The following is a 27,416-nucleotide window of genomic DNA, read 5'->3' on the forward strand; positions in this document are numbered from 1 at the left end:
TGGGGAAAGTGTAGGCCAACTGAATTTACTGTAACTGATTTGTTATATTCCACCCACTAAACAGTTTATTACAATATTAATGAATTTTAGAACAACTTTTTGCAGACCACTAAAGGTATTAGCAAACATTAATATATTCCAGTTCAACAGTTACAGAAGACAACATTTCCAATCATAGAATGGTTTGGTTTGGTTCGATTTGGTTTGGTTTGCTTTGGAAGAGACCTTTAAAGATCCTCTAGTCCAACATCCTACTATAGGGGCACTTTCCACTAGACCAGATTACTCAGAGCCTCATCCACCATGATCTTAAACACTTCCAGCAACAGGGCATCCGCAGATTCTCTGGGCGACCTGTTCCAGTATCTCACCACCCTCAACATGAAAGTTTATCCCTTATGTCCAAACTAAATCTACCCACTTTCAGTGTAAAACCACTGCCCCCTGTCCTTTCTCTACAGGCCCAAGTAAACATTCTTTAGCTGTCTGCTGGAATCACTCCAACAGGTCTTTCTTGTACTGGGGATTCCAGAGCTGTATGGAGTACACTGGGGTGGGATCTCAAGAGATCTCTCTCAACTTGTTGGCCACACTGGTCAGTTGGATGTAGTTGGCTTTCTGGGCTGCAAGAATACATTCCTGGCTCATATTTAGTTTGTCATCCACCAGTAGCCTTCTCCTCAGGGCTGCTCTCATTCTGTCTTATCTCCCAGTCTATATTGATGTTGGTGATTGCCCCAACCCAGGTGCAGACCTCACACTTGGCATTACTGAACTTCAAGAGGTTCAAACATTCAATAGCAGTCATTTACTTGAAAATTAAATGAATTCAAGGATTAAAACTCCTTGATTTCTCCCAGGTTCCTTTGTGATGCCTAGTATCATTGATGGCAAGAGCATAATAAACAAGGGGGAAGTGGGCTGTATCATGTGCCATCAGCAATCCTGTCTTACAGTAGTGTAATACTTTAATTGGTTAGATGATGAAAGAAGTGGAAGTGAGTAAAGTGACATTGCTCGAAAGACAAATTGAGACAATCAAGAAATTCCGGGAAGATTCAGGAACTCAGACTAGGATGGGGCAAAATGACTTTAAACTGAAAGAAAGTAGGTTTCAATTAGGTATGAAAAAGAAATTGCTGAGTAGTTTGTACAACTTCTATCCCTGAGTCTTCAAGGGCAGGCTGGATGGAGCTCTGAGCAACCTGGTCTAGTGCAAGGTGTTTCTGCCCATAGCAGGGGTGTTGAAACTAACACACCTTTAAAGTCCCAAGCATTTTTTATGATTCTATGAATTCAAGAATTCTACAATAGACAGAGGGAATCTCTTAGACTCCTCTAAGCAGTAATTACCATGCCTAATTACAGCAACAAGCAAGACTTAAAGAGTTAAACACAGAATTGTTTCATTCTGAAAAAACCCTTATGATTATTGAGTCCAATCATTAAACTAACACTACGAAGTCCACCACTAAACCATGTCTCAAGGTGCCACTTCTGCACAGCATTCAAACACCTGCAGGGATGGTAACTCAAGCACTTCCCTGGGCAGCCTGTGCTCTGAAAACACTTTCAGTGAAAAAATTTTTCCTTATATCCAATCTTAATCTCCCCTGGAGCAAATTAAGGACATTTTGTCTTGTCCTATCACTTGTTACTTGGGAGAAGAGGCCAACCCCCACTTCATTACACCCTTCCATTCAAAGGGTTGCAGAGCGCAATAAGGAAGGGGTATCCCTGAGCCTCCTTTCCTCCAGGCTAGACAGCCCCAGCTTCCTCAGCCACTCCTCAAAGGATTTGTGCTCCAAACCCTTAACCAGCTCCATTTCCCTTCTCTGGACACTCTCCAGCATCTCAATGTCCTTCCTGTGGTGGGTGAGGGACCCAAAATTGAACACAGGCTTCAAGGGGTGGCCTCCACAGTGTCAAGTACAGGGGACAATCCCTTCCCTGGCCCTGTCATCCACACTACTTCTGATAAAAGCCAGGATGTCGTTGGCCTCTTTGGCCACCTGAGCACATGCTGGCTCATGAAGAAGAGATGGTTTCACTCTGAGTTTATTAGTTATACCTGTCTCAATGCAGAGGTACCTGTGTCTATAGCCAGTGGTACACAGCAAATTTAAACCTGGAGTGACTAAAGTAACTAATTTTAGGCCTTCTAAACATACTGGAACCATCATTCCTCCCAATTCTGGGATCAACACAGCTGGTACATAACTGAATTTCCCTTGGGGAAAATCATGAAAAACAGCTGCACAAAATATATTGACAACAAGCAGGCAGGTCAGACAGTTCAGTTACATGAAATGTTTTGCATATAAATAAGAACGAAGATAAGTTTCTCCCCCAGTTTTCAAGTGATTTCATTGGCAGGAGGTGGGGAGGAGAGCTTTATTCTGATAACAGAAAAATTACATTTCTATTTCTGCCAAGGTTGAGAAGTAACAGGGTTACATTTCAGCAAGGAATATTTAGATTATTCATTTATGGTAAAATTTAACTCAGGACAGTTACACATAGGCAATCTGCTCCTCTGTGTCAAGCATTATCATTCTTGTCATGTGTTTGTCTGCATTTTCCTTAAATAGTCCTACATTGAAGAAGAAGGATGTCACTTAACAGTCTACTGTAGCCTCATTATTTAAGGAATCGGCCACAATCAATAATTAGTTTTACTTTGAATTTTATTATATCTTCCTTTTACTGTTACTTATGATTGAAATCTCAACAATAGTTTGTTACTTTACTGAAGAAGAGGAATTTTCATATTCTTAAGAGAAAACTTTTCTGAGCAACTGGTTACACTGTATTTTTTATTCTGAAGCACAAATGTGAGGGATGCTGGGGCAGCAAGGGACAAATACATCCAATTCCTCACTTTTCCATAAAAGGAAAAGGGAGAGAGAATTTGGTGCTTAAATAAAGGAAGGTTTGTGCTACAACCGTGGTGTAGGATTTGGAATACATCTATTTTTTTTGCTCTAATCCTCCTAGGACTTCCGCCCTCGTTAGGGATTTGGATGATCTAAGGTTGACATCTAGTGGTGGGAAGGTAGATTGCAGAGAGGAATCTTGCCCTCCTTGCACACAAACACATTTTATCGAGGCACAGGAATGTCATCCTAAAACTTAAACCCAGACATTAAAACCATAAGACTTGTGAAGCTGAGAGCAACGTTAAGAATAATAGCGTAGTCAGACAAGAAACTAAATGCATCGTCTTTTATATTAAAAATATTTAAGTCCGAAGCATTCTTCTTTGCAGCCTTTCACTTTAGTGTACGATATAAACAGCACGGATGAAGAGACAGGGGAGAGAGTACTGTTGGGAAGCATTATTAACTAGACTGATATTTATATTTGCCTTCAGATCTTAATCCTTATGTTTATTTTGGGGTAATAGCAAAGATTACTCAAACAAATGTTAAAGGGTTTGATTATTTTATGTCTGCAACAACTGTGCTAAGGCCATGCACAACTGAATTTCTATTCAGCTGCTTCTGTGGGAACACTTTAGTGATTTCTAGTTAGTACTTTGTGTTTGAGCCAGTGTGATTAATTTATGATAGTGCCTTCATCTTGTTTCTGTTGTATTAACTTTTCAGTTGTCTCCCTAACCTTGGTCATATTGTTATGTTCTCATTTGTGCCAGCTCGTCAAGATATTCTTGGAGTCCTAGTGCCAACTACAGGAATGATTGAGTGTCCTTTTTATTTAGAAAATATTCTTTTAGGTAAGATGACCTGCCAAATAATTCAGTATACAACTGTGAAAGTAGTTGCTGCAGCTTTCCTTCTACGGTCCTTCATGCTTTTGCATTCAGTGAGTGTTGTATGTATTTCCATTCCTTTTAGTCTCCAAAGTTAACACAGTAACTTGAATGGTGTTTCAAAACATTGCTTTAGAAAATTTACCTTATATGAAAAAAGCTTTCCAATTCAAGCAACCCAATTACCGTGTATGCTGAACTATTAGTTTAATTAAGTCTTGGATGGGGGAGAGAAGTGGTGCAAAGCATTTGTAGTAACCGGAGTTCCTACTGGAATGTAGTTTAATTCCATTAGAGCTAACAGTTTCTATCTCCTGCCTGTAGCTGTTTGGAAGAGAAGGCCCTAGTAGATATGCTAAAGCCCTGAAGTATGTTTGCAGCTTCCAGTTGGATAAAGTTATGGAAGCAAGCTGAAGACACTGAGAGAAGGAGGAGGGATAACAAAAAAAGCTAAGGGTCGCAATAGTGGATGCTTCTATTCTTCCTGCCAAGTAATAGAAAAAATTAAAAGAAAAATTATGTTCAGTGGACTTGAGAGAAAAGGTGAAAGTTATAAAAGCAGCCTGAATAACTTCCTTTAACAAATGTTACTGATGCTTTACATCACTAAGAACATATATTCTATTACTTAATACAGGATTATATTCTGCAAGACATGTATCAAGCCTCAACATACACCAGGGGAGCTTCAGCAGCAGGGAGGTGGTGGGTGGAGTCACCATCCCTGGAGGTGTTCCAAGAAACAACTGGATGTGGCATGCTCTAGTCAACAAGGTGATGATCAGTCAAAGGTTGGATTCAATAATCTTGAAGGTCTTTTCCAACCTAAATGATTCTATGATTCTATGTTGAATCCTACAATCAGAAATTAAAAATATTGTATTAATTTATTAGCTATAGAGAAAACACATGTTCCCTTCTTGGCCAAAGAGAATCCTATTTATGCTGTGTGTTTTAGAAAACTTAAATTTCTCTCATGGCCTTTGACAAACTATGACAGTGTAGCATATTAACATATGCTGGATAATTTCAGTAGGCTTTTGGAAAAAATTACTTTGACCTGTAAGGTTTACCGTTGAAAAAAGCATACTCCACACATTTTAGAAACAGCCTTTGTTCCACTAACATATGAATGAGAAAAAGCTAACAAGGGACTATGTCTTTATGGTGATTTGACATTTAAATACAAAATTAGACTGTTTCGATACTGTCCAAGTTTTTCTTCCTTAATCTGTATCTTTTAACTATTCAAAACCACAATTTCCGCTTTGGACTAAAACAAGATGTCAAAGCTGTCAGAGACTTAATTTTGGACCTGTATCAGGATCAGAATCCAGACAAGAAGATAATCTTTCCCACTTCACTCATGCCACAGACAGAAAATACTAATTTTGTCTTTGCTGTTGTCAAGGCCATTAAACCTGAGGGAGTTTAACCTGTTTCAAAGGAAAAACATGGTTGCAGCCACAAAGTGTGGCTTGCTCATAACACAGCCTGCGTTGATCAAAAAAAAGGCATCTTTTTAAATACCGTTTACAGAAATGGAAGGGGGATTTATATTTACTGAAGAAATATGGATTAAAATAATTTTAAAGAATTAAAGTTTACTTTTTAAGTTATACATTTAAAATACTGTGTTCGTATTTCGCATCTCGGATTTGTCTGTGAGTTATTTGTTGACAGCTGTAAGAATCAGGTGTATTTAGAAGAATTTACATAGCTACACTGCTGTCCAGCTGGTATATTCTTAAGATTTTTTTTTTTAATTCAGCATTTACAATCACAGGTTATAAAATTTGAAACAGTAATGCCTCAAAAATAACAAGTTAGGGGTTTTTAGGGTGCTAGAAATTTTTATACTTTTGTTTTGAGCAGTGCAGTTGAAAGACTAGGGTAAGCCTATTACACTTTATAGAAGTAGCTCTCTGTAGCCTTGATAGACCAAGTCCTAGGACATTCAAAAAATAATTACAAAATACTAATTACTGGTGAATTTTGTGCATCATTATGTTTTTGTACAAATGCTTTACAAAAATACTTTCTCAAAGAGCAAGGCATTTAACAAATGTTCCCAGCATTCACTTTCATGGGAGCTGAAATATTAACCTGTGATAAACTAGGCCTTAAACTCCTCCAAGTCACTAACATAACTTGCTATTTGCACTTTGCATTTCCCCTGCCATTAAGCTTCATGGGTGGTTTTCTACAGCTTAGAGAGCTCTTTAGAAGATTTCCAGCCATTTTCCTACCTGCTACAATTTCTGCCCAACTACAAACCTCTCCACTAAAGAAGTCAACACCACTAATAGCACAGTCAGCTCTCCTTCACTGGGTCAACAGTTCTCAGACAAAACAATTAAGGCACGAGGGCCATTTTCAAAGCTGTTCTTACCATGCAAAACTTGCAGAGGTTACTGGCACTCGATCAGCTCACCCAGCAACACTGGTAAGTACAGCATGTTAGTAGAACAGCCTCTTAATAGCGGTAACTAAGCTCAAAAGATGTGCTGATGTTCTCCTATACTTAAATACATGAAAATGCCATTTTTCTAAGAGAAAATAATATAGCAATAGTTTTTTACTATCAGCATAAAATAGCAATTTCTGTGCAGCACAGAAAAAAATAAAGTTCTAACGACTTTTTAGTTTGAGTAGTGCTTTTGTGTATTCCACCAGGTGATAGCTCTCACAGCTCGGTCCTGGGAAAAGCACACCCTGACCTTTCCCTGCTCATAAAAGATGTTTGCAGTTTCACATATCAAACAATACAGATCCCTTTTTTCCAGCAGTACAGAAAAAGTAGTGTTTCCAGAAGAAAACAGTCTGTAACATTTGACTCATCTGCTCTTTCTTTAGTGTTGGAAAAAGCAGGAGAAGCCCCTTCTTAACAATGCTTTTATGTTTTTAAGGAAGTGAAGGACACTGACCTATAACACTGTGTCCATACTTAGTGACTGGCAGTTCTCTATGCTGAGGGAACAGTGAAGAACACCCTGGGATGAAGCACAGGCCTACAGAGCCACTTGCTGAATGAGAGGCAGCCAAGGGGGGGTGGCAGAAGGCACAGAATACAACAGCCCATCTGTGTGATTATCGGCCATGTTCCCAGGACGTCATCTGTACCCTCCTTTAGAAGTACTGATGTCATGCTAAATCCTCAAACCTACTGTCCTAAATTAACCACTGTTGCTCAGAGCATAATTCAAAAGCATTTCTTGTCATGAAATCTATAGAAAATGGAGTTTTACTTTAAAAATTCCAGTACATGAAAAGACATCAACACAAATACTTGCCTAGGGCAGCAGATTTATTAGAAGAAAGCATATGAAATGCCCAAATGCTTGGACTGCTTGATCCAGTTTTGAGCCCCTTGGGAACTTCCAGAAAAATATGTTTAAACTCCTAGAGGTTTCCTCTAAGAGTCAAGATTTGCTGTTTATATGAGTAGGACACTGGAACCATGAATGCGGGAGCCTGGCTTTGCTGGAACAGGAGTTTTGCAGATGGTGAGACTGTTACCATTGCAGGACTCATCAGTGCAAGACTGCCTTATTGTCACACTTCAAAACCAACAATCAAAGCCTACATGAAGGCACTGACCAAGAAAAACCTCTGCACCCAGTTCTCAATCTGCTCGATGCAATAAGCAGTGAACATGCACAAAGATAAGAAACCACTTGGAGACATCCAGCAAAAAGATAATTCCATTTTTTCCCCTTTTTGCCTATTAGTGTTCTACCCCATCATGCCTGTTCTGGCAGTTACATTTGTTTCAGACTTTGATGCACCATGGCAAGTTAAAAAAAAAAAAATTACACGAGACATTCTTTTACTTCTTGTTGGAGCAGACTTAAAACAAATTTATTCTTCCCTTAAAGTATTACAAGAATATTCAAAATTCTTGTTCCAAATTTGCCATGAAGACAATCAAATCCTCATAATAAAATCTTGCGTGTATGGTCAGTGAACTGTAGATTCCTGCAGTCACAAAAGAAAAAATTGTGACCAAGATCATAGTTGCACAGATTACATAAAGCTTCGGCTCCTAGGTGATGCATAGATGTACTTGCATATACATACATACATGTATGTTTATATGTATACACATAGTATATACTGGGCAGAAAGTTCCCAAGTGCACAGGTAAGAATAATTTTGTAAAATGCTAAAGATAACAAATAGCTAATGGCATACATACAGAATCTTTATGAGGAGGAGAAAAAATTTTAAAAAGAGGATTTCATAAGAATTGAGTTATTCTAAGGGCAAGTACAGGCTGGGTAGAGAATGCATTGAAAGCAGCCTTGAGTAGAACTTGGAGGTTCTGGTGGATGAGAAGCTGGACACAACCCAGCTGTGTGCACTTACAGCCCAGAAATTTAAATGTATCCTGGGCTGCATCCAAAGCAGTGTGGCCAGCAGAGAGAGGGAGGGGGTTCTGCCCCTCTATTCCAGTTTCACAGGACTGCACCTGTAGTGCTGTGCCAGCTCTGTGGCCCTCAATAGAAGACACGGACCTGTTGGAGATGGTCCAGAGGAAGGCCAGGAAGATGGTCTGAGGGCTGGAGCAGTTCTTTTATGAAGACAGAGCTCTTTTACGAATCAGGAGGTTAAGCCTGGGAAAGGAAGATTCTGGGGAGATGATGCAGCAGTCTCCTGTACCTGAAGGGAGCCTACAAGAAAGCTGGAGAGGAACTTTTGACAAAAGCACACAATGACAGGACAAGGAAAAACGGCTTCAGACTAAGAGTAGGTTTACATTAAGCTATCAGGAAGAAATTCTTTCCTGTGAGGACAGGTTGCGCAGGGAACTTGTGAATGCCCCATCCCTGGAGGCATTCAAGGCCAGTTTAGATGGGGCTCTGAGGAACCTGGTCTAGTGGAAAGGGTCCCTGCCCAGAGCAAGGGGTTGGAACTAGGTCATCTGTAAGGTCCCTTTCAACCCAAATCGTTCCATGATTCTATCATCTGGCAACACCATCATGTCTTTTTCAATACAGCAACAGAAGAAAAAAACAACAAAAAAACAACAGCCAAAAAAACGCCCCACACCCCCCAAAAAACAATTTAAAAATAAGCTTATACATGTTAATCCAGTTACTAAAAACTTGTCCTTACAATAAACCAAAGGTAAATTCTAAAGTCTGTAATTCTGTTTTCCTGAGATGACTGCAACAGAAGTTTGACCACGTGTTCTCATAAACAGGATTTGACTTGACCTACAAAATTCTGAGTAATGGTACTCTCTACTAATTAAAGCAGTATATAAAGAAAACACGTAATAATCACATTTCAGTCAAATAAAATTCAGTTTCACTTTATTCAAGATTAAGAAGGGGGGGGGTAGGGTGGGGTGCAAACCAAGAGAGCCATGCCATGAAAGCCATGCAGATGAACAAAAAGGAAGTGCAACAATTAGACTTACAAATGTTTCTGCAATTTCTTAGAGGTAATTGTAACCCTTAGCAAACTGAAAACCCAAATGACATTTCTCAAATGTATTAAGTTTACATAACAGTCATATAAAAGAGAAACTGTTCTTTAGCATTTCAGTAAAGGCCAAGATACACTTTTAAACACCACAGTAGGCAGAACTAAATGCCTACATTTTAATTTTTATCGAGATCCCCTTTTCTAGTTGCATATACACTTTCAATAAAAATTAACATACCTATTCAGCCTTCTTGTTGAAAAAAATATGCATATTGCAATAAGGAATGAGGCACAGCAGAGTAGACATCTCATACAATCTGCAGCAATCCAGAAAATTACACAATGGCCCAAGTCTGAATACCTTTCTCTTCCTCCCGGGGTGATATATAGCTAAAGGAGACAATCGGTGTTTGCCAAGAAATGGCAAATTTCTTTCATAACTGTATGGAGAAAGCTTTATTAAAAAAGCCAAAGTCAAAAGACACAACTTACGGACTAGAAAAGGGACCTATAGAAAATCATATTTTTATTACAAGTGGAAACAAGGAATGTGGAAGAGAGGTCCCACATTGACTTCTGAACATTTCAGACCCTGTCTTAAGGCTTTTAGTTAGCACAGAAGACCAAAATATTTTATACTCTGTAGGAAAAATGCCATTCTGGGGGAATTGCTATGCCTTCCAAAACATGAGCTGCTTAACCACAAATACACACATTTAAAATAAATCCTTCAACATTAAGTGTTAAATTGTTTAAATATTACTGAAAAGCCAGATGAGATTTGAGAATCAGAGCTCGTTGGCAAAATAAATGTAAGAAATAATTAAAACATAGGTTCTGTGGAGAAAAAATATTTAGAATCAGGTAAATGGAAAAGCTACACACAAATGGGAATGTACAAAGTACACACACAAGAGGTATTGTAAATGAAATTTGCAGCAGGTACTCCGTAAATGCTGGGGATGGAGAGGAGACCACATACTTGTCAAGAACATTATGAGGATATTAAATGAACTATCATGCCTAAGACAGAAATGACAGATGAAAAACAAGTGACAGATAAAGAATGGTACTCAGTGCACCTAAAACCACTACTTATCTAAGGCAAAGTATGGAAGTTTGGCATGATACAACCTGAGTTAATACTCTTGATATGTACTTGGTGTACAAAATGAGTGGAGTAACACCATCATTGTAGTATTTTGGAATCCCCTTAAAATATTTTGATTCCATTTACAGTTTATGGGGAAAATTGCAAGATTACATGTATTTTGTAACCAACTAAATGGTTACTCAACACCAATGGCAAGACTTACAGTAAATTAAATATCTTCAACTATAGGTTACATGCTAGTTGTTTTACATTTTACAGTAATGGAACAATTTGGATATTTCAAGCATCACCAGCAATGTTAGAATTCTATCCTGTAGCTATGAGTATTCCAAACTATTGTTTGGAAATCACATTTTGGCAGTAGGTACTTTCTATATGTACAAGATATTTTGAAGACTTTGATATGGGAATTTATGGAAACCTTCATATAACACTGTATTTCATGTGTAAAAAAGTACATGTGTTTCATGTATTTTTTGTATCAACTGCAGTAAACAGCCAATTAACAATACTATGAGTACTACATCTAAGAAATAAACAGAATTGCAGACATTCAAGCTAATAAAATGTTGCTGTCTGGGTATGAAACAAAAAAGTTCCATTAGGTAAGAAAAGTTAACAAAAGCAACTGTGACATTATATTTATTATTTAATATAAATTTGACTTCACCAGTCACTTGCTTAGCACACAATATTGTGTAATTCAAGGCATTTGTTTTTGGTATGCAACAGTGCACTTATAACCCCATAAACTCCTTCTTGAGTTGCAAGACTGTTCCTAACTTCTATTCAAAATAATAGGCTTTTATTAATATTTTTTGTGCAGAGTTAATTCTCCCCAATACACATTTTTGTAAACTGTTATATTTTCTGTAATAATTGATTGAGGTGCTGCAACATTTCCTCGAGTAGGATATAAAAAAGTTTACACTAAAAGCAATACTGTACTGTATCTGTAATTGTGATCTGGTCCACTCATTTACAAAAAAACCTAGTATTGTCAACTAAGCAGACACTTGTGATCTAAATTCAAATTCTCTGATCAGTAGCCTCCTCCTTGTATTTCGAGTTGTAACACTAGTGATTAAGTTAAAATTTCCTTTGACAAAGAAATTTGTATTTCAACACAGCCTCAAGTCATATTAAAACTAAGACATAAAGTATTGATTTTCACCATCAAATCAAAACTGCAAGATTTGCTCTGAATAGTATCATAATAATTATTCCAGAGTTCAATTTCAGTATCAAAGGTTAAGACAAACTCACTTTATACTGCTTATATAAAAAATGAAATCTGAAGTTCTTACATTAAAAAATCAAGCAAACCAAGACAAAATTTGGCAGAATTTTTTTTATCATTACATTATTTTTTAAGCTAACATCATCTACTTTTCTGATATAGACCATTGTGACCATAATAAGCAATTGGATAAATCTTCCCTCCCTCCTGTCTTTGCTTTTGTTGCTGATATTCAAACAGTTCTGCTTGTGAAAGAGGAATTAAAAGGTAGCCGTTCAGTGTTCTTCGTATCTTGGTGCTTCTCCATTCATTACAATTTTGGCTGATTCTCTCTTACTTCTTCTAGTTTGGAAAGGATCCACTGTGTGAAGAAAAAAGTAACAATAATAATCTTTCTGTGGTACAAAACAGACAAAGCAGCTGAAAACTACACTGGTTTTTGTCACTACTGTCTGCTCTCTTCCTAACCAAGTTTTAACACTGTGTTAAAAATACTTCCATAGATTATAAACCCCTGGCTTTCTAACATGAAAATGGAGCCATTCATGCACCAATATTTGACATTTGATACCATGTCTAATTAAACTTGTTTCCTGGTCTGTACTTCAAGGAGTAAGATTTCAAAAAAAAAGAAGACAACATTTAACCCCTCTCCTGGCTCTGCTTTAGTCTACAACTCTAGACAGATGACAACAGAGAAGCAAGGATCACAACAGACAGAAGACAGTAACAGGTTGCAGCAATGTGATAAATTATTTAGAAAATAAATAATCTTTTCCTTACTTAAGACTTGTGGTATACGTAATATGATGTACTAATTTCACTTTTGGAATTGTTCCTGATTTAGCTGGGGCTTAGACAGGATTCTTTTCCCACAGAGACTAAGGGACCTCAGCTCTGCCCACCCCTGTTCCACCAGAGCCAAATAGTAAAACCAGAAAACCTCAGTACCTCCAAAGATTACAGGCAAGTCAAATTCAGCACAGGGCCCTTACCTTTTTGAGGTAAGAGTTAACTGCTATCACTTACCTGCAGCTAGAAACTACCCTCACAAAGACAAAAGCAATTTAAACTAATGAGAGAATGCAACTTTTGCAAGCTGTCTCAGACCATGATCCCAGGGAACCACACCCCACTGAAGTATACACAAGGCTCGTTTATTTTTTCTGAAAATTACTAGCTACACTAGTTAAAAACAAGGCAGTACTTTCACAGGCAGCTACCTTATAGTTCTGGTAGCAGATCTGAACTGTTCCTACTATCTGTTGTAGTCAAAACTAGTGATGTTAAAATGAAAAGGTTATCAGAAAATGTGTATAACAATAGCATTAATACCATATATCAAATAAACTACTGGTATTCTTCTTAAGGATTTTCTTCATTCTTCAAACAAAACTGTATCTTAAGGAACAGAGCAGTAACACCCCACCCCTGCCCCCCACCAGGAACAAAACTAGGAGTGATTTACAAATATTTTTGTTCTATTAAAATGTACTATTTAAATTCATATTCTAGATTGTTTAATTTTTGTTAGCAATACTGTTTAATCAATCTTTTGTCAGACTGCTGTAATTCCAAAGATTTATGTAGGGAAAAGTCTGGTGTTGGAACTGAGTATTTTTGAAATTCATTATGGAGTAGATTATTGCTATTTCCATCTCTGTAATGGATATGTGGAAATACTGAATTTTAAATATACATAGTTTCGGGTTAAGAGTATTTCTGTTACACTTTTTAAGTCAAATTTACCACAGTATAATTTTAATAGTATTTTGACTTTACCTTAGCATCCTCTGGACTTCTAAAATTAATAATTTTTCCAAATTCTTTGGCATGGAAGACAGACTTAACTCGTTCCTAAAAAAAACAAAACAGTAATTTAAAATTGAAGTTAGTTACTTCAGGCTTTAAGAATAGGATGCTATTTACTAGCAAGGCAGCTATAATGGTTCAAACAGCCACATGTACCAAGAACAGTCATCTGAGTATGTTTGCATCACATGCACATACCCTGAGAGAGGTAATTTTCTGCATGAAAGCACAGTAGAGTGAACACTCCAGCAATAACAGACTCCCCTTTCTACCATGGAGTCCCTGGATAAGGGTCTATAAAAGTGTGTAGGAATGGAAGGCAGATAATGTACATATGGTAACAAAATCCATTACTCTCCAAGGTTTTAATTTGTAATTCTCCTTCAAGTCATTACTTGAGTGGACATTCCACCAACACTGACTTGCAAGTAGTGGACTTAGGTAGCAAAACCAGCAACTTAGGCTTCAGAAAGAAAAACAGAAGGAGTTATTTGCAAAATACAGTTTTCAATCACAGATTTCAATAAAGAGCATACTGCAGACATGTTAATGGATTCTGAAATGACTGCTGTGTAGGGGTAAAGATGGATATGTTATTCAGCATTGTCTAAAATGGCAGAAACACTAAGAATTATTTCATCCTGTAAAAGTTCACTTGCAGTCAGAAATCCAGTTTGGAGGATTCCAAACCAATATGGCTCTGCCTTTCATGCTCTCTGCAATAGAAACAAATAATCTGAGTGAAAAACTCAATGACGTTGTGCACTGTCAAGACTGTCCTGACAACCAATATGTGTAATTACACATGTGAAGCTTATTAAAAACACCAGCAGGCAAATTCATTAAGTGAAACTAAATGCAGTTAACATTTCAATAAGAATTCAAGATTTTTTATTAAGAAACTGCCTCTGTAAATAGCCATTGGTGGTCATCTTTCTCCTTATGTCCTTTGCCATCTTACCAGGGAAAGGAATTTTAAGGTTTGGTTTCTTTTTTTTTAAGGAAAAATTGCAACTAAGAGCAACATTCTTCAATTTGTATTGAAAGGGAAAAATATATGTCATTATGGTCATTTTTGACAACAATAAAACCTTATTATATGCCCCAGACAGCATAATAAAAACATTCTGTAATCTTCTGAGCCTTTTGTAGTATCACCATTTTCCAGACTGTGAATACACTGCGAACTGGTACATACAAACAAAAAATGCCTGGGGCTCAAGGAATAATTTCATCTGCAAAGACCAAGTCACCATGCTGCTTAGCACAGCCAGAGACTTGTTATCTGAGGAGTTCACCCATGTCAAATTTCAACTCCCTTCTCTGAATGCATCTCAAATACAAAGGAGATCAAGAACTCAAAGGAGAGTGAGCAGAAATTCAAAGTTCAATTTTATAAACAGTAATACAAAACAACAACAAAACATGGTAAGAGTAATGTACCTTGGCCTCAATGCGCAATCTTCGACCATCAACGATGAATGGTTCTTTGGTAAATTCATCGTAAGTATATTGCCATTCACATGTCAGCTGTCCAAATGTCCCTTTTGTCACAAATAACACACCACTAGGCACCAGAAAATAAAAGTAGTTTTAAAAATTAATATAAAAATATTTAGAAGTTATTCACTAGAGCAAGTTATGAATTCACTTGCTCTAGTGAATTCATTCATCATTGCAAAATAGGTTTCATCTCATGATCTCTAACTATACAGCACACTTTCCAAAAGAGTGATTTTTGAAAATCTAACATTTAAAATATTTTTAAAATTTAAATTTAAAATTCATAGCAAAAATTCATAGCAAAAACTACTTCAAGCAATACTTGAGAAGGATGTCTCATACTCCACTACTAGACATTGACTGTTCCTGTATTATCCTCTTTCCTTCAATACACCATTGTAAGTGAATCTCACAGTTCAGCTGATTTGAGCCTAACCCAGTTTATAACAAATCCTTCTCAGCTAAAGAAATCTTAAAACCAATACTCCTTTTCCCTTCTTAAATAGGAAAGAAATAACACTGAACACTCTTCTCCTAACAATGACACTGTTAAAGATTATTAACAGCACATTAGGCATGCCTTCCCCATTATTTTGTCTACATATATGGTGACAGTGCAGTTACTGATCAGCAATCATCAAGGCATGCACATTTTGATGATTGTTTTAAGTATATATTATTCAGAGTTAAAACTGTTTACCTTTTTGTTACCATTAACAGATCAGTACTGTTGACCATAGCATGTGCAATATATCTGAGTTTTGCAAATCTTCCATTTTCAATTTTCTAAAAGAGATAAAAGTTTTATAGCTTTTAATATGCTAGTAAATTAATGTACCAATTTTGTGCATAAAAGGTAGTTATGCTCCAAAACTATAAATGGTAACAAAGCACATACTTCAAAATAAAAGGCTACTTTCACAAAGTCAGAATACAACTAATATCTGTAATAGCTAATGTTCATAACTACTTGGTTGCTGTTAATACAGCTATATAAATAAAAATCAATCCTAACCAAAACTGACAAGGAACAATATCATTTCTCAAAAAATTTCAGGACTCAGTTTTCTACACGCTTTTGGTACACACTGAACTTCTGCTAACTAATACAGTTCTGAGACAACAAACAAAATAAAAATTCCTTTCCTACTTTGTCTTTGCCTACAAAACACTGACTAATTAACTCAGAGAATAAATCTATACCTAACTGTATGTAAGCACCATTATCATGTAGACAGTGAGACAATAATACACTTGAGGCAATACTTAGCATTCCTCTATATTCTTTTGTTTCCCCATGAACTTAACCATTTCCTATAATTAATGTGAATACTGTAGCAGAATACTTTTAATGAGCAATATATTTTAAATATTGATGACGGCAGATTAATAACTTTTTAAAAACAGAAGCCCTGTACCTCTCACATGACTTGGCAAGCGTTGGATTTCTGACTTTCTGAGCACTGAGTGATTAAACTAGTGGTCAAATTAATATTACCGTATCTTGGTTGGGAATAGCAACATGATTGCTTGTATGCTTCCCAGCTGTTACAACTTGGAAGCAACACCAGATTAGAATAAACTAGTATAATTATCAAAAAAGTTTTAACTACAAACATATAGCTTCATATATGTATGCCAAAATTTTAAAAATATCTAGATTAGATCTTAAAACAATTAGGAAAGCAAACCATTTAATGTATGTTCCCCACCACAGTGAAATTATGAAGATATCTGATTAGTGTGCCGTACAAATTTGACTGTGTGGATAATTCCACTTGCCCAAACAGACTTTTTAAAAATTACGCCTTCCCCAAAGATACCAATTCTTTTGTGACTAAAATGCATGAATATTTGAGTAGCAGGTTACCCTAAAGAGAGCTTTCCAAAAAGCTCTTAGAAAGTTCAAATTATTTCTCTTTCCCCAACTCAGTTAGGGTACAAAATCACAGCTATTGATCATGTGCCTACTTACAGAAGTCACTGCTTGCGTTTATTTTTGCAAGAGCTACTGTTGGGAGCAGGATGAATTCAGCAAGAAATGAGGAACTAAGGGCTTGGAAAATAAGCTTTGTTTTTTTAAATTTTTGGAAACTTCTTATGCAAGCTTTATCGAGGCTTTGCTCTGCCTCTGAAATGTGTCTCCCTGCCTCTTGTATTAAACAGCAGCTTGGACCTAAATAAGTAAATAACTAAAAAAACCTCTCTAAAAGGTAGCTGTTCTACAACATTCCAGTACGTAATACACTGGATGGTTAGAAGACAAAGGAGGCTGTATGGACAGCCTCTGGACAGCATGGATAGGATACGTGACCCACAGGTCAGGCTACTGGTCTAGGTCTATGCCCTGATGGATTTTCATTAGTGGCTTAGAAAGAAAGACAGGGAAATGGAAGAGAAGGCTGACAAGAAAAGAAATAACACGTGTGGAAAGAGCAAGGGTGGTTCAGAAGAGGTAAAAAATACACATAACTGCACTTAACTGCAAGACACTGTGACAATGACACAAATATCTCTTACTGACCAAAATTATAAATGTCACACAGAATGACGAGTATCTCTGTTCTATTCAAAGTAAGTATAGTGTAAAAGCATTTAGCAATTTAGCCTTATTAGGATGGAGAGGATTTCCCATGTTGGAGGAGATAACTTTCTTATGCTTTGCATAGCACTGAAGTAAGGCTCTCAATCCAAGTATTAATTCCCCTTAAGTGAGATTTAGGAGAGGGGTGCTACCTCTTTCTGTCTTCTCATTAGCTTGCTAGCTAATTTTCAAGAAGTCATGTCCCCTGCTGTAACTTACTCAGCTTACTGATAACAAATTGGGAATTGTGAAAATTATTATGAAAGTACAGTACTTAACCACTGCACAAATGACAACCCTTAACAAAAACTATTTAAATGTATACCAAATTATACAAAAAGTGTTTCATTCTACTAAGATTCCCGAACATGTGATTTGTGGAGCACAAAAACATTGTTGGCATGTAGCATACACTGAGATAACTAGTCCTCATTGCTAGCTATGAGTCAAAAATCATAAACTCAAGTTATCTGTTTTTATAGTAGACAACAGGAGTTAATTCAGAAATAAAACAGAGGGAAATGCTGCACAGGCTATTTACAAAGGGAACACTTTTATCTATGCCAGTGCTAAACAGTAACTAATTTTAAATTTTCTGCCTTTGGATTTTTCTACCCTTCATTTACAATCTTTAATCCTTTCAGTATTAGACATATCTATTCATTAGGAAATACATAATAGAGGGATATTGCTGATAATTCTTATAACAAGCTCACTACTGCACTGCTACTGAAATGTCTAATACAACTCAAACATAAAATGACATATAATTGATCACTCAATACAGATGCATAAATAGTTCTTAAAACTTCTATAGTATGTAGCCACTGTTTGGAGAAAGACAGCAACTTGGACCACTGTTTGGTGACGCAAAACTATGAAAGGTAACATGGATCTGTCATTCTTTGTTCAACGTTAGTTTCGACATTGTAAGAAAACACATACAAATTTTTTAAAAGACAGTGTCTGTATTTCAAATTAAAAACATTTTAATAACCTGATTAGGTATATGCAAATCTATCTTAAAAAGGACACTCCAGAAGCTGTAACACATGAATTAATACAAGAACAGATCCCCCTCCTTGCAAATTCTTACATAGTACAATTGCTTAGATGTCACTGCAATAATCTAACAGTAAATGTGATCAGTAACGCAGAGATATGCCAATATGCTCACTGTCTTAAAAGTGGTATCTCTGCACTTGGGAGAGATTCCTAATCACACCACACTCTCTTAATGTAATGAGAAGCAAGCAGAGAGGCCTTTGATAAAGTTAGAAATGATACAGAGTTAAACAGTGTTAAATAGTGGAGGCAAAAATTAAAATCTATGATCCTTCTGGTAATAGTTCTAAAAAATACTAGTATGTGTGATACTTAAGTCAGAATGTTTGATAACCTTTTGAACTTATCTCAGATGAAACAGTATGCAAAAAAAAACACTGAAAAGGCTGTTACTGTTTAAAAAGTGGTTATAAGTCTGCTGTTCTCTCTTGATGTTGACATTAATTTTCATCTGGATTACCAGCATATTTCCCTATGAACTGGTTATGTCCAAATGTGTCAGTTCTGAAGGCAATCCACTGCTGTTAGAAACTCCAACCCTGAATGCATCTTTCAGCTCAAATTGTACGGTTACTTTTTCAAAAGCTGTAGAATTCCTAATTTCAGCAGGCTAACCTGGTATAATTACCTATCCCGTCTTCCCCATAGAAACATTTAGTAGTTCTAAGAAGTTCCCAGGTGACTTGTCAGATGTAGTTTGAATGAATGTGAAAAAGAAAAAATAACATATAAAACATTCTTTTTTCGCCATGCAAAATTCTCTCATCATTTATGAATAATAACCACCGATAATCCTTTATTACCTACTTCCTCACTTCAGTTATCCTAATGTGCAACGTCATTATACAAAATGCAAAGCAGTGTGCAATGTCCATGATGTGTTAGTGTCAGTATTCAAGATTCCATTTAGCCATGCTGAACACTAACTCTGAAACCAACATGGTTTTATTAAAATCAACAGGAATTTGTGGTCATGGTTAACATTTAAATCTAAGGTCACAGTATGCAAAACAAAAAATTAGGACAGCAGCTCAGCTTTCTTTCAAAACCCAAAACTCCTACTTCACAGTAGAAATATAAATTGCCTATGCTGACTGTCAGAATTACCTTGATCAATTTTTGATCTGAATACACAGGAGCATTCATTTGAACAGCTGACATGGAGAAATCATATTGATCTACACTTTCCTCATGATGATCACATCTAGATGTTCTGTTTCCTGCCAATACAACCAAAACTCTTGGATTCATAGCATTTGAAACATGATTACTGCATTACCAGGGAAATGGAAGAATACTGTCTTTAAGCCTCAACCACAATCAAGCTAAAATGAAACTGAGTCATGCAAGCTTCCATGTACCTCTGCAACAATTGGCGTTAGCTGGTTTCATGGAAAATGTCTTCTGTTTGGGATTGGGCAATGGCTGTGTAATAGTACCCAAATGTTGGACATTTAAGTGGTAAGGATCCTGCTTTTTCCTTTAACCTAGACAGACAAGATTTTCCAAAGCAGGACAGATCATGACATCTGTGACTTAGTAATGGGACCAGCAAACTAGATGGCATGCATGAATATCTGGAAAGAGTCATGACAATCTCAAATAAAAATGAAGTTATTTGAACTTCATAAAGAATATAATTTTATGAAGTGAAACCTTAGTTTTAGGGTACTTCATGATATGGATGTTTAAGTTTTGATTTGAACCCCAGCTCAAGAGCAGTGAGTGAAAGAGAGAAAGGATTAGCATGACATAGTTTTCCGACCCCTCAGATGTTCTTCCTAGCAAACCAAAGTGTGAATACTAAGGAACGAAGGCCTGTTCAAATCACTTCAACATCCTACCTGATCTGAAGCTCATGACCAAGAAGAATCGCTAAACCAAAAGCTGAACACCTCCAATGCAATAGGATATGGTATTGAAGCACAGCTTTGAAGGACTGTCTTCTCTAAAGCAACAGAATTGTGCAGCAACTTTATACTAAACACAGTGTAAGTGTTCTGACAAACTCACAGGTTATAAAAGCAAATTAAAAATAATAATAAAAAAATATTTTGCATATATTTTGAGGTTGGGTAGACATTGACACAGAGAACCACTGACTGCACAGTACAAATGCTAATGACTTAGCTTCAAAAGCACAAAACCAGTCTTTCAGCTTTATTCCCCTGCAGGACCAAGACCTTGCAGGTCTATTGCTTCTGGAAATGACTAATAAAAATTAATGTATAAACAATCCATTAAATGATCCCAGAAACTGTCTAAAGTATCCCCTGGCACTGACCTACGTCTACAGAGCATCTTGAGAAAACCAGACCACCAGAGAATCCTGAACAAAAGGGATGCACTGGATAATGTCAAAGGTAAAGAGCACAGCCAGTTATTCACCTCAGCAACGAGGAAGTTTATGCAAGTCACAAGAAGAGTAAAACTGAACTCTTGGGAAAAGCCATATTGTCAGCTTGTCAACAGCACAAAAGCTAGCAATCTGAGACAAAAGAAGAGCACTTAGACCTGGAGTTTTCAGGGACAGTACTGGACTTCAAATTCAATTCAGCAGTTAAAAAGGGACGGGATGGGGGAATTATGCAGCCAAAAGTTGAACTGTTAAAATACTTTAAATTGAAGGAAAAAATAATTAAATATGGTCTCTATTTTTTGCTATATTACTTTAAATCCCTCAAGAAAATAATCTCTACATGTTTTGGGGTTCTTGTTTTAGTTTTGGATTGGGGTTTTTTTCCATCCTGAAGGAAGATCAGTTTCTGCTACTAGTTTTCACAGCTTTTTGTTCCATGACCTAAAGACAAATTAAGTACTAATATCCCACATGGTAAAGTTTTTTGTTATCTAAGATCCCCATATCCACACATCCAATTTATTTCTTTTTCCATGTATAGTCAGAGGAGCCTAGACTCAAAAGAGAGACATGTAAAATACTTGTACGAAATTACTATCATTTTTGTTAACAGACAAACTTCAAAAATAGAAAAATAGAGCTATACCCCACCAAAGAGACAAAATATTCTAGGGCATATAATCATATCTGCCAACTCCACTTGCAAGTTCTGTTACTTTTGTTGGCCTTTTTTTTTTTAGTTAGCATTCTACAACCCTTTAATCTAGCAAGTAAAGAAAGAACTCTTCTCTGTTATACTGCAGTGTAACTTGAATTAATAATATCTGACCCAGAAGTACTACCATTCATGTTTAATTTTACCTCCATGTTCCGCATAAACTTGTAGGATTTTAAGTTAAAAAAATTTAAAAGGTAGGTCAATTTTTGGTCAAAAAATGGTGACATTTCTAAAGCTGTTTTAGAATGAGGAAGAAATGTTTTTTTCATAAAATTGACATCATTTTCTAGTAAGACTGGTCATTATGGAAGAAAAACTATTTCACAGGATAAAAAAAGAAATTGCACTAAAACAGCACAAAGGAAAAAGATGATGTTAGGTAACATTATTTCAACTTTCAAAAACCAGTAAAGTTAATTGTCACAGTAACCTTTCCATAATGTTACACCTAACAATTTCCTCAACCTTTCGACATGATGTGTCTTTTTCCCGAACTGAAGATCAAAATGATTTCCTGTGTTCTTCAAAGAAATGTGGGAGATCCATTTGTACCCGAAACATTCAAAATCCTTCCCAAAATGCTTCAGGCAGTAACAGACTGCAATACAGCCTTTCATCTATTTCTGCAAGGCATCCTTTTGAGGTGACAACATTACAAAACAAACAGCAACACATGACCTGTAGCAGTCATAAGCATCAGCAATTTCAGCTAAAATCGTCTCCCAAATTTAGTTTGTTCCCCCTTTTCTCTGTGAGAGTAGAGGCAACAGGTCCCAAAAGATCAGCCTATACAGCAGTTCTTGAATGCATAGTGCCAGAATATGCAATCTTAACACATTTCAATGGGTCTTCCTCCAGAATTTTGATCAGTGGAAGCCAACAGACAGTGAAAGACATAACATTACCTTGTTAAATATGCAAACATTTCAGAAGTTCTTATTGTTTTAGAGCAATGCCAACTGTCCAGATGTTGGCAGAAGAATTAATTCTCATTATAATACTTACTGGTACAGAATTATCTATTACAAGATATCTTTAAAGTGCAATACAAAAATCTGAATTTAGTAACAAACCATGATAAAGAATGAGAAAACAGTGCAAGCATTTCAGTGAATACAGAATAAATATTTTTTAAAGAAACCAGTAACTTGTAAAGGTATTTGGTAGAATTTATAACACCAAATTGTAGTGGACCAGTGTTGACACTTCCCCCTCAACCCCCATGTCTAGGTAAATAAAAAAACTAAATACTTCTGCATATTCCATTTTTTCTATTACGCAGCATCTTGAAGAACTACTGGTATTTTTTACACCTGTCTGTGGTTTTTACATGGAGTTTAGTTCTAGGGCTGATTTTTTACTTTTTTTTTGCTGCTATGAAAATAAAGATACTGATTTATGAAACAAACACTTCATAGTCAAAATAAAAAAACAAAATAAACTGTTAGTTCACATGTTTAAGGATATCAAAAGATACACATAATAAATATTTTAAAAATTATGGTAAAACAAATGAAAAATCAAAAGTTTATGTTAAATGTTTCTTGCAAAATGTATGTATTTTATTTTTCAATACCTTTATAAGCCATTTAGTGTTCTTACACTATCTAGTTCCGGGAAACAGGAGAAACAATGTTGGAACAGAACAGATGAATCCATTTTAGATATACTTTAGGCATGTTTATTGTTAAGAAGAAAAGCAGACAAAATACTTTTGAAATAGTAATTGAATAAAACAGTCAAACAGCATTTTAACACCAATAATGACTGTACAACTCAGTAAAGTTTTACTTAATACATTTAAAGCAATTGTAAATAAACCCTGTTAAACACTTATATAAATGCAAAAACATTAAACACAGCTGATAAAAACACATCTGGAAATAAACTCTTAAGTCATGGTATTACTTATTTCTTCATATTATTCAATACTATTTTACTAACGTCCAGTTTTATCTGTAAGACTATCTTTATTATATTATTTGCTTGTTTGTCTAGCACTCATCAACACACAGCTTATTATCCCCACGTTTTTTCACAGTTTAAAAAGTAAGAATTTAGTATCACAAAATCTGATTTCTCAGCGGGTATTATAGCAGCAACATTTAAAACTTAAAGGTCAAAAGAATGCAACAAAGGCCATGTATATCTGTTACAATCCACATTATCCTAACTGTCATCATCATCACTACTACTGTGAGCCATAGTCCACTCTTTGTAGGCCTGTCTTTTCTGAAAGCATGGTAAGGGAAGAAGAAAGCAGAAGTATTAGTTCAAAAGTACTAGTTTGCCTGGCAAGTTTGTTAATTAAACCAAAAACAAAACTACAGAAAACAGAAATTCTGAAGCAACATCCTAGTTTAGGGCACAGTATGAGCACACAAAATAACCTATATCCTATTTCCTTTGATCAGCATATACAATCTCAAAATGACCAAAAGAAGTTTTATTCCAACCTAATCCTGTAATCTGTTGAAAAGCTACAATATAGTGACCAGTATTGTCACCAGACCTGTCTGCAAAGAAGCATTGCAAAAGGGGAGAACAATCTTTTTACACATAAGAAAATATTATTCTATTCAAACTGTTTCAAATACTGGACATGCAATACACTGAGTCTCATGCAAAACTAAGTAACAGCTATAGAGCCACAAACATTAAAAGCCAAGAACATTAGTATACTTAAGGGTTAAACTAAGATTAAGACACCAAATATCCTATAGCATAATTTAATGTCTGGGGGAAAAAATATGCAAATCTCTATTTTCTGATTTGACTGTCTACAGGGAGAACTGTCTACTCTGCTTGGAGCTTTGAAAACATTTCTTCAAGAGTAATTACTCCCTAGAATCATCAGTAGCAAAAACTAATACGAAGCTAACAATTCTTCAGTTTTAGCTACTTTCAAATGGTGGCTCCCATCACAAAATATCAAGTGCATTACACAAGGCCACACCTTAGTGTTTTTTAAGTTGGATAATGGAAGGTACTGTACTCAGCCATACAATACAGAGAAATTAGAATTACCTGTTACATGGCAGATTTTTGTAAAAGTTTCTCAGAAAAAAACCCAAAATACAAAAATGTACAAATTTAAGAAGTAAAAGCAATGTAAAGTCAGTTCATTAGAGCTGACTCCGTTTACCAGCATTTGTTTTAGCAATACACTTTAAAACAGAAAAGGAGGTGTTTTTAAATTTATTTTCTTACCAAAAAGAGGATAAAGACTAGTACCAAATTTACGCTGTTCATAAGTAGTAGCTTCTAACTACCCTCTGGTTAAGGAAATACTGCTTTGTATCACCAGTTATAAATTGGAGAGCACAGTTTAAAGCCATCTCATTGCAAGAAAGGCACAGGTACACTATTTATTATCAAGGCATTTTCACAGTCTGCTGAACTACATCACCAGTGAAAGGAACAGTGAATATAGCTAAGGCACCCCCAACAGGTCAATCCTCTTCTACCAGAAAATGAATGAGAAACTAATGAAATGCAGGAGAAAGAGAAACAAGAGTGGAACTCAACATGGAACAAACAGCTGTGGCAATAATCAAAATGAGTCATAAAATGCTCTCCAAAGGCTACTTCATTCTTACCTACTTCCCCAGAAAGGTTATTCTGGTATGACATTTTGATGGCACACTGTGAATCCTTACATGTGCATTTTTAAAACTCTGTTTAAATTCATGCAACCGCTAATTACTACTTTATTTGTTATGGTTGAACATTTCCAGAAAGAAGCTTTATTTCTAACAGAGGAAAAACCAGAAACTCAGTAAGCTGTGTGTGTCACAACTTAAATTATTTCCCTTTATGAGGGGAATTTTTTTAAGTCAAATTTGCTTAAATGGCAGATGAATCATTAAAGAGTAAGGGCTGTTCAGCATGTACTTCCTGCAAACAGAATTCCACTTCAGAACTGTTTAAGTTCTTTCAATGGCTTCAGTATGACATAAATACAACTATTTATAAGTGTCTTTAAAATGCTGTTTTACATAAAATTAGGACTTAAAAGTCACTGTTTAAACTACGTATTATAAAATTGCTGAAAAAACTACGTGTACTTATCAACAATTTTCACAAAAAAATAAAATTTAAAGGCAGAAAACTTTTCATTTGCACATATAAAACTTTTTCTTCTGTCAAAATGCTCTGTGTCTTGCATAAACTTTTATAGATATACTGATATACTTTATGGTGTCTTCCTCAAAAGTTGTACCACAGCAGCCAAATCCCCAATGTGGTTACACGCCTAAGCAATTAAATGAAACTTCTTGACTACTGAGGCACTAGGTAAGAAGTGAATGGGAATTTAGGAAGTGGGAAATTCAAAAGTATTTATTTCTATGTGTAAGTTTAAATGTATGTCAATTTATCTTTCATTTTCTTCACCTGTAACATTTGACTTCCTGTTCCATCTCTTAATCTGTAAGGTCTAATAACTCCATCTTCACCAAAGAAGCGAGGTGGGCGCAGGCTTATCACATCTTCTGATGAATCTGCAACCCTGACAAAGCAGAAAATTTAAGACACATGTCAGTATCTCTACTCAACTATAATATTTAGCTATGGAATCAAATTATTTTGTATACAAATTGACTCGTAAAACAACTGTTGTTGTCCATATATGGACTTTTGCACGGGAACAAACATTACATGAAACAGCAACAGACTCACAAATCTATTTCAGAGAATCACTATTATCAAATTAAAATTAGATGGCACACAGCAGCACATGCCTGCAAAGACGTAATTAGTGTCTAACTGCTGCACATCAAAACTTCAAAATTAAACACAACTGTACCACATAGAACTTTCACTCTGATATTTTTCTTGCATTTCTCTGCTAAAGAACTTACACAGGAAAACAAAAAGAGACTGGCATTCTTATGGTAACAGAAGTGATACAATTCACTAAGAATTCAGGGCCACTGAACAATTGTATTCAATGTTACTAAGTGCCTCTTCAAAACACAGTCTCCTAGTTTGCTGCACATAACAGTGTGAGATAATCTTCAGCAATGAATTTATTAAAGTGAGATTATCACGGTATTTAAATGTAATCTTAACATAGCTCTGAGACTGGCATCATCTACTGGTCTTGGAACTCATACAGTAATAATAATAAATAAAGTAACTTTGAACTCATCTGAGAAGTCCTTTTTTTCCTGCTTATTTGGGGTAAAAGTTAAAAATCATCAAATGAGGGAATTCTGATCACTGAGATTTTTAAACTAGTTTTTTCAGTAATGCTAGAAATACCTGAGATTTGTGTCTGTGGTTTTTTAAATTATATCAAGTATGTATTTTGTTAAAGAGCCACCTATTTATTATGTAAATAACATAATAGTGATACAAAGACACAAGATACTACTAATACTACTATTGTCTGTTTCATGCCATATGGTATTCCGTACACATATTTTACTTACTTTTTAATACCCTGAAATGTGCTGCTTGCCATATCTATGATTCCACCAGTGGGCCTAGCTACTGCTCCCACTAAGCCTTTTCCAACACCTTTGAAAAAACCAGCTGCTCCTTCTTCCTGAGCTCCTAAAAGCATTAAAAGCAGTAAATCATTATAAAACATAAGAGTTTTTATTAAAATCTTAACAAGTTTTGCTACTATTTAATTACAAATCTTATTTGATATACAACTATGTAGTCTCCACACAAAGTTCATGTAAACACATTTAAACTATAAGTCAGCAGGAATATAAAATCTTGACAAAGAGTTTTATAACTCTGATTTACAATGTCTCATCCAATATCAAGAATTTACTATTGTGTGAACATTTAATGCATCAAGA

General features: G+C 35.8%; 1 protein-coding gene across 5 annotated transcripts in view; it reads right to left on the minus strand.

Moving 5' to 3' along the window:
- Nucleotides 1-9,073: 9,073 nt before the first annotated feature.
- Nucleotides 9,074-27,416, minus strand: part of VPS13A (vacuolar protein sorting 13 homolog A) — a 108,389-nt gene continuing 90,046 nt past the window's right edge. For 3 of the 5 annotated variants that reach the window (XM_042033136.1, XM_042033135.1, XM_042033139.1), the window contains 6 exons: nucleotides 27,036-27,159; nucleotides 25,996-26,110; nucleotides 15,575-15,660; nucleotides 14,815-14,938; nucleotides 13,342-13,416; nucleotides 9,074-11,920 (listed from right to left, as the gene is read on the minus strand). In XM_042033136.1, coding sequence (XP_041889070.1) covers nucleotides 11,870-11,920; nucleotides 13,342-13,416; nucleotides 14,815-14,938; nucleotides 15,575-15,660; nucleotides 25,996-26,110; nucleotides 27,036-27,159 — 575 coding nt within the window. In that variant the 3' untranslated portion in view covers nucleotides 9,074-11,869. Of the gene's footprint in view, nucleotides 11,921-13,341; nucleotides 13,417-14,814; nucleotides 14,939-15,574; nucleotides 15,661-23,265; nucleotides 23,833-25,995; nucleotides 26,111-27,035; nucleotides 27,160-27,416 lie in introns of those variants that run through there. The other 2 variants (XM_042033138.1, XM_042033137.1) reach the window with 1 other exon arrangement.

This window comes from Corvus kubaryi, unplaced genomic scaffold (genome assembly GCF_017639235.1).
Source record: "Corvus kubaryi isolate FWS band 111438036 unplaced genomic scaffold, C.kubaryi_AGA036_p1.0 37357, whole genome shotgun sequence".
Taxonomy (NCBI): Eukaryota; Metazoa; Chordata; class Aves; order Passeriformes; family Corvidae; genus Corvus; species Corvus kubaryi.